Source organism: Phoxinus phoxinus (genome assembly GCF_949152265.1).
Source record: "Phoxinus phoxinus genome assembly, chromosome: 21".
NCBI classification, from domain to species: Eukaryota; Metazoa; Chordata; class Actinopteri; order Cypriniformes; family Leuciscidae; genus Phoxinus; species Phoxinus phoxinus.
In genome coordinates, this window is record NC_136896.1 from 25,554,486 (window position 1) to 25,566,512 (window position 12,027).

The window sequence follows — 12,027 nt, forward strand, 5'->3', positions numbered from 1 at the left end:
GGAGCTGAAGTCTACAGGATGGTAGTCCTCCACGAGCGGAGTTGGCTGCCCCTGGTCTATCCAGTTAGAACAGGGCTGGGCAACTCTGGACCTCAAGATCCACTTTCCAGCAGAGTTTGATTCTAACTCAAGGATGGGCAACTCTGGCCCTCTAGAGCCCTATTCGGACTGGATTAGTTTTACAAGGGTTGATGGAGTAATGTAATTTTACCACAGGAAGTTTGTATTATTAATGGGTAATTCGCACGGGATAAGACATTTCAGTAAAACTAGCAGAAGTGCTAACTCGATTTACGTACCGCCGTCACCTCCCTGTCGTCATACGCATATTACGTTGCGCCCTGATATAACTTGCGCAAACACATAAACTATATATAACAGTTCCAATCCATATACAATCAAACAATTTATTAATTCAATTAATTCAATTCTGATTGGATTATGTTGGTAATAGGCACTTACCTAAAGCTAAAATAGGTTTTGTGCCTCTAACAAGTGCTTTTGATCTTCTTTTTGATCTGAATGGTATGTGGAAAACACTTGAGTTTTGCCACTTGTTTCACCGTCTAGAACGCAACTGAATGCTTTTCAAGTGCCTCCATACTTGAAAAAACGCAGAAAACTACTTTTAAACAGGAAATGACAGAATATTTACGTACATATTTACAGAGGGTCTATTCGCACAAGATTAGTATTACCTGAGGTAATTTTTCCAGACCTTTTTAAAGAAGGTAAAAGTCGCCGTAAAAGTTACTGACATTATCCATAATGATTACTGAAATGGCACATTCGGATGGGACTAAAATCTCTGAGAAGCTCTGGTAATAATTACTTTAGCCCACCTCTCTATGTTAAACTAATCCAGTCCGAATAGGGCTTAGGTCCACTTTCCCACAGAGCTTAGCTCCAACCCTAATCAAACATACCCGAACAAGCTAATCAAGGTCTAAGGTCTTCATGATTACTAGAAAGCTGCAGGTTGATGAGTTTGATCAGGGTTGGAGATAAGCTCTGAAGGAAAGTGGACCTTGAGGACAAGAGTTGCCCATCCCTTAGAACCAAGAAATCTAAAGCTTCTGTCATTTATCCTTGAGCACTTATAACATCTCCGTGAACAAAATAATGAAAGTGCATCTACTGTGGCTGCAGATATGCTATTTTTTGCTCAGACCACATATTTTTGGGGATATTCATCTTGTAGAACAGAGGTGTCCAATCCTGCTCCTGTTGGACCACCTTCCAGCAGAGTTTTGCTGAAGTCTGCAGAAAAGTGGATTTCCCGGAGCAGGATTTGACACACCTGTTTGGATTTTTTTCTTACCATCAGTGATATTGATGTTGCTACCCCTGCTCACCCCTGTAAAAGAGCATGCTGAATCATTTCCGATGTAAAAACTTCCTCTGCAAGAAAATTGCTATTATGTTGTAAAGTTGTTGATAAAGAGAGTTGTACCTAGTGTATCTTTAAGATTGATATCTCTTTGGGCTACTCAAGTGTTCTTGTTGTGTGTTTGTAGGATGGTTTTACTCCACTGGCCGTAGCTCTTCAGCAAGGCCATGATCAGGTGGTATCACTGCTCCTGGAGAACGACACCAAGGGGAAGGTGCGACTACCCGCCCTGCACATCGCCGCCCGTAAAGACGACACCAAAGCAGCAGCGTTGCTTTTGCAGAATGACCACAATGCAGATGTTGAATCCAAGGTACCTCCATCAATATACAACCAAGTCTTTCCGTCAGTTTACATTTAGAACTTGATGGTGCTTTCCATTCAATCACATAGGATGATTGTCATATTTTGGAATTAACGCACTGTAAAACAATACACGTCTAAACAGACTTTGTGGTGGCTAACGTAATTCAATGGTGCATGATGGGAGATGCTTATTGTAAATGAATTTACAATCGTCTTCAATCGCAAGTCAGTTTAAAGAAAATCCCAAACAGTTAAACCGTAGACTTCTAGAGGATGCACCATCCAGTTAAGCCTTCGTGGTGTCGTGTGATGTGTGGTTTGTTGCTCTCCCTCACCATGTAGCCACCGTACAGCTTGGTGCTCCCATTGTGACTTTGTGAACACTAATCAGACCATTCTCTCTCCTCCCGCTCTGGTGGTCTCTCTAGATGATGGTGAATAGAACGACAGAGGTATACACTCACAAACGCTACACACCTCACAAAGCGCCCACATCACGCTGCTGCTGTTGCTGCCGCCCCATCCCCTCCTGCCCCTGCTCATTGCTTTTTTGTCTCAGTAAAATGGCACTTCTATTACTAACGGGCAACAGAAAACTAGCATGGAGAGGAAACGTTCTGGTTAACCCTTAAAGACCTAGAACATTTTTGGAGCACCTGACTCGCCTGTCCTTTTCTTTGTTTTTCTAACCCATTATAGCAGTCAGCATCAAGTGCCATATATCATTTTACACAGGAGAACTTGAAGTCTCCATCTAGCTCATTTAAATTCCCAATTTTACATTTATTTTGTCTTGGAATGGATGAATTTACCAGATTTAAGAAAAACGGTAGCTTTAAGAAAAACGGTAGCACATTTTTGTGATTTTGTTTTACTCAACTCAAACAAATCCTCTTGAAGTTTGGATTTTTTCCTTTAGAAAGTTTTACTTGGATATTCTAGATATCCAGATAAAATTTTGACTACATGTAACAATCCCTAAGCAAGTTATAGCCATTTATTACAACATTATTATAGGCGATTTTCAGTGAAAAGCTGGTTTTTTTTTTTACTTTGGCTGGTGTACAAAAAAGTTCAGGAAGTAAAATAAATAGAAAACATTGTAATAGAACACTGAAGCAAAAGTGACTTATATACAGTATATATATATATAAACCAATCTGGGCATGAGGATGGGACTAAGCATCAACAATCATTTCTGTTTGGCTCAGAGAAACAAATCGCACGGGTTTCTATGATGAATAAATGCCGATCAAAACCTGATGATGCAATCACATTTACTACAGAGCCTCTGAATGTCCAAACGCGATTAACCCGATAACACATAAAGCCGCAAATCTCCTCTTTATGGGACTTTTTAAAGCATACAGATTGGATTAGCAGTTCAACAGTTATTAAACATTTAAGAACAATAGTTATTTTTAGCCACCGGCGGCTGTATAGGTCTTTAAGGTTTAACCGGTCGAGGTCTGCAGCTGAGAGAACTACTTGTATCATAAAAAAATAATTTTCAATAAAAGGAGGGTTTTGGGTTTTGGGTTTTTTGACCAAACGGAATAGCTCTTTTAGAACACTCATTTGAAATTTGTTGCACAGATAGTCCTGCCCGAGAAGTCAACCTTCCATTGGCCCGCTTGTTTCTGTATGTTAAATTAGGACAGTTTGCCCCGGCAACAACGAAAAATCATCTTCCTGCTTAAAAGACAAGCAGTATGAATGTCCTTACTGGTCCATCTTGTTTATGCCAGTTTAGTTCTGGTCTTACTGATCAACTAGAAAAGTCAATTGGTTACTTATAATATCTAGTAAAGCTGTTAGAGTTGGAACAAGGTAGCCTTGGTGGTTAATGTAGTGAAAAACCTGCACACCAGTATCCAAAACACGGCATTTTCAGTTGACCAGCTCGGTTTGCATTGGATGTCTGAATATGCATTATGCATCAATTTCTTTAAATTATAAATCTAAGTGCCCTTTTAGATCAAAACCTAGATATCCAGTACTGTCCTGCAGATGAAGGTAGGGAGAAGTCAGACTCCTCAGCTGCAGAGCACTCGTCCCGTCTCATGCATGACATTCCCCTCCTAACAGGTGCCAGCAGAAAGAGCTTCTCTTCTCTTCTCTTCTCTTCTCTTCTCTTCTCTTCTCTTCTCTTCTCTTCTCTTCTCTTCTCTTCTCTTCTCTTCTCTTCTCTTCTCTTCTCTTCTCTTCTCTTCTCTTCTCTTCTCTTCACAGTCAGCATGGCTTCCAGATATGTTCCAGCTGTCCTTCAACTTAACAGCTTTGGATTGCACTGCATGACATGTAACTTATATACTGTATTAACCACTGACAACACTGGGAATAATAGTCTGGTGTTCATCTACAGCTCAAATGCACTGTCAAACTTTAATCTTGAAAATAATTTAAACTTTTTTTATGATAATAGTTAGGCAAGAAAGCACATTGTTTAATGCAGTGCACTGTATGCATGTTTGCACATTTGACGTCATGGGTCCACCTTCACAAAAGCTTTGTGTGTATGTAAATTCAACTGTTGGCTGAAGGTTGTTGTCATAGAGGTATCATGCATCTGAGGAAAGCACATCCTTTAAAATGGAAAAACCCCTTCCATCTATTGCAACTACAGTATAGTTTATAAACAGAGAGATTAAAGTAAACGTAATGTTCATCCCAAAGCAAAATAATTGATCACCTGGATTGAGGGGACAAGTGAAGGATGTGTCTTCCCTCAGTGTTGTGCTAAGGTCATCTGTGTAGATCTGTCAGAGATTTACTGCACCACACCTGTTCTGGTGTCGTCTTTTCATATAGAGGATGAGGTCAGGTCAGGTCAGGTGACGTGAGGTCAAGGCCTTTAGAGTTATGTGTGTAACATTTTTGACCCCTGTACTTTATTCATCTCTGTCCCTCTCCAGAGTGGCTTCACCCCTCTCCACATAGCAGCTCACTACGGTAACATCAATGTAGCGACCCTGCTCCTGAACCGCGGGGCTGCCGTAGACTTCAAGGCGAGGGTAAGGACACAAACTCCAGCTGTAGTTTTCTGTAAGAGTGGAGTGGATGGATATGAATGGTTCATGAACTGCACTTGGGTCAGAACAGGGTCATTCTCTCTTTCTTTGTCCTTGAGGAAAATAATTGTATGTCATATTTAAAGCACGGACTGAAATTGCTCCTAAGATGTATTTTGTTATATATTTACATTATACTTAATGAAAGTTTTGAAGTATGTGCAAAATCAGATTTCTGTTTAAATGAATCCTCTTTTTCTTGAATGGTTAATTTTCCTAAACATTAATAGGGTCAATGATGAACTATTGATTAAAAATATACTTTTAAAATACAGTTTACACAAACAATGACTTGAATACATATCTTCTATGATTTTCATTACAAATACATTTTCCTTTGCCAAAATGTCAGGGTAATACGAAAAGAAAAACCTTTGTCTTTTATTTTATTTCTTAGAAAAAAATAGGCTGTAAAATAAAGTGCCATGTGACACAGAAGATTGGAGTAATGGCTGCTGAAAATTCAGCTTTGCCATCACATGAATAACTTACATTTTTAGATATATTTGTAATGAGTGGCTGCTGTAATGAGTGCACCGCAGTGAGGTAGCAAACAAAATAGACTTTTAATGGTAAAATCCAAACAAGGAAACATGTAGGAGATAATTTGGCAACAACAAATAGCACAACCACTTCATAAACGATACAGGACAAAGAACTAAGGAGAACTCAGAGCTTATATACAAACAGATTGATCAATGTAGAAACAGAACAGGTGTGGGGAACTATAATAATAATAATAATAATAACTTTATTTTTATATAGCGCCTTTAAAGCAGCTTCTCAAGGCGCTTTACATAATAGAACAGACAAATTAAAATACAACACACACAAGAAAATAAAAAATAAAAAAATAATAATAATATATATAAAATAAATTAATAAAAGCAAAAATCAAAAAAATCAAATAAAAGCTAACCTAAAAAAATGCGTTTTTAAATTAGTTTTAAAATTACTTAGAGTCTGTGCATCTCTGATATTTGGAGGGAGTGCATTCCAAAGCCTAGGAGCATAGGATGAGAAAGCCCTGTCCCCTACAGTGCGCAACCGAGTCTGTGGGACTGCCAATAGACCAGCTTGTGAAGAGCGTAAGTGACGCGCAGGTGTGTAAAGAGTTAACAGTGCAGACAGATACCCGGGGGCCAGGCCATGCAGTGCCTTATATGTGAGCATAAGGATTTTAAAATCGACTCGAAACCTGACCGGGAGCCAGTGCAGAGACTTTAAAATCGGTGTAATATGTTCATTTCTCCCGATTCCAGTCAAGATCCTAGCAGCAGAATTTTGAACACTTTGAAGTTTGTTAAGTGTGGTTTTAGGAACCCCAGCAAGAAGTGGATTGCAATAATCAATGCGGGAAAAAACAAAGGAATTAATAAGCCTTTCAGTCACCGAGAGGGATAACATAGAGCGGAGTCTAGCAATATTTCTCAGATGAAAAAAGGAGTTCTTAACAATGTACCGCACATGAGAGTCAAAGGTCAAACTAGAATCAAATATCACTCCTAAATTTTTTTATTTAGTTTGTGCCTCCAAATCAGACCCATCAATGTTTAAAATTAGTGAGCAAGCTTTACGAAGCTGACAAGAGGTGCCAATGAGCAAAATCTCAGTCTTATCACTATTGAGGCACAAATTTTTTTGGGACATCCATGTTTTTATCTCAGAAATAATAAGAGTCAATATAGGAACATCCAAGTTTTGACCAGGCTTGGAGTGAATATAAATCTGAGTGTCATCTGCATAAAAGTGATAATTAAGCCCTAGTGATCTTAGGAGCATTCCGAGTGGAAATATGTAAATGCTAAAAAGTAAGGGGCCTAAAATTGAACCTTGAGGAACACCCGTACGGACTGTGCCGATCTCAGACCTGTGACCACTCATGCAGACAAACTGTTTACGATCAGAGAGATAAGATTTAAACCAGGTTAAAACAGTCTCAGAAACACCAAAGACAGTTTGGTAACTAATTAGCGACCATAGAAACAAACCATTTAGAAAATGAGAACTAAGGGAACGGGAACTAGAATAAAGGGAGGGAGGAGCAATAGTGGATGGAGCAACCATGGGTACGACTGGCCGAGATGGAGCCGGTGGAGAGAGAGCCCAGAGTGCAGACGTAGCAGGTGGACCAGCACAGCGCCGCAGGCTTCGGAGGCCGTGACGGAGCTGTAGCGACGACCCCCCAAGGTGGAACCGGTGTACCGGCAGGCCAACTAGGAGGCGGAGGGAGCCGTAGGGATGGAGAGATGAAAGGCAGCGGATGGCTTCCATGTTCGTGGTGCAGGCGAGGCGACGTCTGACCTATGTGGAACCAGAGGGATGATAGTCCCGGGTGGAGCTGAGGGAGGGAAGAGCCAGGGCAGAAGAGTCAGAGTGATGGGTCAAAGTGGAGTAATGGGAACAGTGGCTGGAAGAAGAGCTGGGGAATCCCCTTGATAGGGCAAAGCTGGAGACTGGAGGACCTGAGGCAGATCCACACATAGAGAAGTCGATATGCTGAAGGTAACCAGCAGAGGCATGGCTGAGGAACTGCCTGGTTTTGGATGAGGAGGCGGGAGAGGGAGGTTGGAAGGGATTTCAGGAAACAGAGGAGACTCTGACCTGGGCGAGACCAGCATTCATGCGTCCAGTTCATGCTGGACGGGTCCAGCGGGGGTGGGAGAAACAGGGAAAAATCCATATTCTCAAAATATCCAGCTGGAAACAGCTTACCTTCTGCGGTGGGAGTGTGGGCGGAGGCTTTCTCAATTCCATCTTACTCCAAGAAGGCTACCACAATTACAGACATTGGTGCCGGCTCACACACCTGGTCAGACATCTTGCAAGGTTCAGACTCCGGGGCTATGTATGACTCCATCCTTGTAGTAGGCTCTGGCTTGTTCATCACGTCAGGCTCAAATCCTCCATTTGCGGTGGGCTCCATCCATGCATTGGAATGGTGGCTGGCTGTACTCTGTGTTCGGAGCGGGGCTGGTGAGGGTGACAAATATAAAATAGACTTTTGATGGTAAATCCAAACAAGGAAACACACAGGAGATAACTTGGCAACAACAAATAGCACAACCACTGCAACTTAAACAATATAGGACAAAGAACTATGGAGAACTCATGGCTTATATACAAACAGGGTAATCAATGTAGAAACAAAACAGTTGTGGGGAACTAACTAATAAACAGACCAGTGGCGGGAAAATGAGAACAAAGGAAACAGGAACTAGAACAGATCATACATGTGACAATATTAAAATACAAAACAGTTATTTTAAATTATAATAATATGTCATCATAATATTACTTTTTATTGTATTTTTGGATCAAATAAATGCACCTTGGTGATTATAAAAGATTTCTTTCAAAAACATTAAACAGTAGTGAATGGTAATGTACCATATATATATAGACTATATATAGACTTTTTATATATATAGACTTTTGAAAAGGCTTTTTAGTTTCTTTATGTTGGACACTTTTTATTGAGTAGAAGCTTTCTATAATTACTCGACTCTCACTCCACTTCCAGGTTTTCTATTTTCCACTCCCTACTTGCTCTACACTCTCTGGTGAAAGAAACCCCATTCTGAGCAATCATAGAGTGAGAGAAAATGCTTATTGTTTTTAAAAAAAACACACACATATACTCTGACCTGGAATGCCTTGAACACTGACAAATGCTATTCAAACAGTGAAGCGTCCCTGTGCTGTTGGATCATATTACAGCACTCTCAGAAAAACCTTTCAGCTAAACAAATTAGAGAACTGGAAATAACTGTTGTATGATCAGCTGACTCAACCAATGTTGCTTTCAGAACAATAAAAACATTGCAAAAAAAAAAACTCCTGATGCAAAACACTTGATCCAAACAACCTTCTTGGCACTGCATACACAGATTGACCCTAAACTGGTTTAGACCATGTAAACCAGTGTCTCTTTGCAGCTCTTTGACCCTGACATGAAGAAAAAATTGATCCCAAAGATCTGACATCCACATCTCCATCTCCGAATATACTACATCCATCAGTGTCAAAGCATTTGCTGTCGTGTACTGTACTCACAAAATCAATCCCACACAGTTTTAACTTAAATTACTCATTGTATGCTCCCAAGATGCAAGTCAATGGTATACGCAGACAAGCTTTATTGGGGTCCTTTATGCTTTATAAAAAGCAGTGCATCATGGTAAGTTAGGGATTTTGTGAGCCATCACTAGAGGGTGGTGTAGCCCAATACTTCCGTCTGCAGTGTGACGCTGTGCACTTCATCTGTGCAATGATCGCAGCTACTGACAGAATTTATTATATGTGCAACATTATTAAAAAGCTGATGGAACACATATTGTTTGACCTGATATCATGCTCAAATTCCACCGACAACATATTGTCACAGATGCAGACAAATTAAGACACAATACAAACCAACCTGTATGCAAAGGAAACAGAACTAGAAATTCTTACTTTTAAATAAATAAATAGTAACACTTTAGTTTAGGGTCCCATTCTCACTATTAACTTTGCTTATTAGCATGCATATTACTAGGATATTGGCTGTTTATTAATTCTTATAAAGCACATATTTATACCTTATTTTGCATGACCATATTCTGCATCATTAGAACAATAAAATAATATTTGTTGAAAAGCATCAATTGCATGCTGTTGGTTGATAATGGTTTCTATGTGGTTTCCTCCCCCTTGAGTTATTTCTAAAATCTATTGACTTTTCAATGAATAAAAAAAAGAAATCTAAATTAAGTGAAATTTAAGTGTTCATTTCAGCAATTTTGGGTTCTTATTTCCTGTCGTTCAATTGCATTATTAAGCCAATATGCTTTTAGCATTAGCCCTATAACCATGATAATGAAAAGGTGGTAAACAGAAAGCTTTCTCATGAAATCCCTGCAAGGATACCAAGAAGGGAAATAACAGTTATTATATATTCACACAGAACCAATGAAGTATGTATTTACATTGCATCTTCTGAATCTTGTTTTTTAGAACTTGATTGTGCGTCTCCGTCTTACAATAATTTTTGTTCTTTTATTGCGACAGAATGACATCACACCTCTCCATGTGGCATCGAAAAGAGGAAATGCCAACATGGTCAGGCTGCTGCTGGAGAGAGGGGCCCGAATCGACGCCAGAACCAAGGTAAGTGCCGCAAGCAGTTGAACCAAACAGACTGTCTTTCTTTTCCAGCTCTATATTTAACTCTTCAGATGAAGTGAGCACATGGTTTTCCCATTGCCTTTATTGCACAACAGAAAGTTTACACAGTATGGTTAAGAAAGACTTAATAAAAGTCATTTATAAACTAATTGCATATCATGTTTCCTCTGGAACTAATTCAATTGCTGTTAATTTGTGGCCAGTTCAGCTGCTCTCTTAGAAGCACAAGGTGCTTTTCAAGATGAATGGAGAATTTATTGGCAGGAATAATTCAGGGATACATGCCGTTTGATTCTTATAAATGATAAAAACTGCTGCCCTCAGGTTGTATGTTTGGCACTACTGTCGAAGAAAAATTGCATGCAGATGTTGCGCTCATCTCCGCCTCCAGTAGTGGAACGCTGTCTCTCATTTTTTTTTTGACATATTGGAACATGTCTTTAGTATTGGGAGGGGATGTAATATTAATGATGGCTGACGTTTTGTAGATTCTGGCACCTGCCAGTGAGGCAGTGTGTGTAATAATATATGTTTGTCTGTTTTCATATCTTCAGGACGGCCTGACACCTTTACACTGTGGAGCGAGGAGCGGTCATGAGCAAGTAGTTGAGATGTTACTCGATCGCGGAGCACCAATCCTCTCGAAGACAAAGGTTAGATATGCTGTTCTGCCTTAAAAAGGATAGTTCCCTCTAAAATGCATATTCTGCCATCATTTACTCACCCCATGTCGTACCAAACATGCATGACTTACTTCTGTATAACGCAAAAGAAGATATTTTCAAGAATGTTCATGCTGCTCTTTTCCATATATTGAAAGTGACATCCTAGACATTCTGCTTAACATCTCCTTGTGTTGCAGTTCAGTGTTGCAGAGTTCATCAGTTATGAAAAAAACTCAATTCAACTATAAAGCATCTCTACAGAAGACAATAGTGTCATTATTCAGCTCAAGTCAGTTCAGTGTTGACTCAGTTGATTCAATAATAGTGCCAAGTTCAAATTAGTTATAAGCAGCTCTACAGAAGACTATAGTGTCATTATCCAGCTCAATTCAAGCTTTGTTCTCATCCGATGCGGAGTGTTAGTGCAGTCAAATCTGTAATATCACAGAATATTAAAGGTACAATATGTACGATTTTTCATTAAAATATCCAAAAATCACAAGGCCAGTGTTAAGTTGATTACTTACAATATCCCAAATGTTTCCAACTATTTTTAAATCGTGAGAAAATTGCGATTTTAACCGAGGAAACGGGCCGTGTGAGCAGGGGTAGCTGGGTGTCGCCAGTCAATGGCGTCATATCCGCGTTACCCTCGTTTTCTGCTCGTACTGCGTGGAGTCCTGGACAAATGCGGAAGTTGTAGTTGTAGCGTCTATCAAGCAACAAACGTTAGCTTGTTTCGTGCAGTCGTTATGGAACACAATTATTCTCTACCGATTGCAGCTGGTTCTGTCGACAAAGACAAGTCCGATAAACGTACGGGTCAATTTAATATATTCCAAATATAGCATTCGGTAATAGTTATGTTTATGTAAGGATAGAGAAAGTATTATTGCTTTAGGTTTGTGTTTAGTGTATTGACATTGTTTATCACGTCTGGTGTTTATGGCCATGTAAATAAATATAGCATGTGTTATACATAAAGATTAAACAGTCTTTTGGCAAATGCTGTGGGTATGTTCGAATGTACTTTTACAACAATTGTTTAGAACACATAAAACTGCGCAACGTTATCACAACAATGAATTCAACAAATACAGTAACATCTATGATCACCAATTTAGGATTAAACCTTACTTTTCTTGCGGTTAATTCATTTTAATGAAATAAAAGCATGTCATTAAACGCAACATTTATAAAAATAGAACTTAACCTCATCCATGAACATGGTTTTTCGATTCCCGTCTGACTGATTTACATCCACGGTGGAGTTAAAAACGACAGTTCCCATCATTCCACGCTCCTTCACATCGTCCTCAAGCTACGCTGTTGTTGATGTTGTTTGGAATGTAGCGCCCTCTAGCGGCAGAAATTCTTGCTTATTGTACCTTTAATTGCCTTTTAAACCCCTTTTTTTTTAACCAACTTT

General features: G+C 39.5%; 1 protein-coding gene across 35 annotated transcripts in view; it reads left to right on the top strand.

Annotated features, from left to right (window-relative positions):
- The window catches only part of ank3b (ankyrin 3b), a 171,185-nt gene that overhangs the window by 98,695 nt on the left and 60,463 nt on the right, over positions 1 to 12,027 (top strand). For 30 of the 35 annotated variants that reach the window (XM_079596437.1, XM_079596461.1, XM_079596466.1 and 27 more), the window contains exons 6-10: positions 1,518 to 1,703; positions 2,125 to 2,148; positions 4,612 to 4,710; positions 9,817 to 9,915; positions 10,488 to 10,586. In XM_079596437.1, coding sequence (XP_079452563.1) covers positions 1,518 to 1,703; positions 2,125 to 2,148; positions 4,612 to 4,710; positions 9,817 to 9,915; positions 10,488 to 10,586 — 507 coding nt within the window. The remainder of the gene's footprint in view (positions 1 to 1,517; positions 1,704 to 2,124; positions 2,149 to 4,611; positions 4,711 to 9,816; positions 9,916 to 10,487; positions 10,587 to 12,027) is intronic. The other 5 variants (XM_079596436.1, XM_079596441.1, XM_079596448.1 and 2 more) reach the window with 1 other exon arrangement.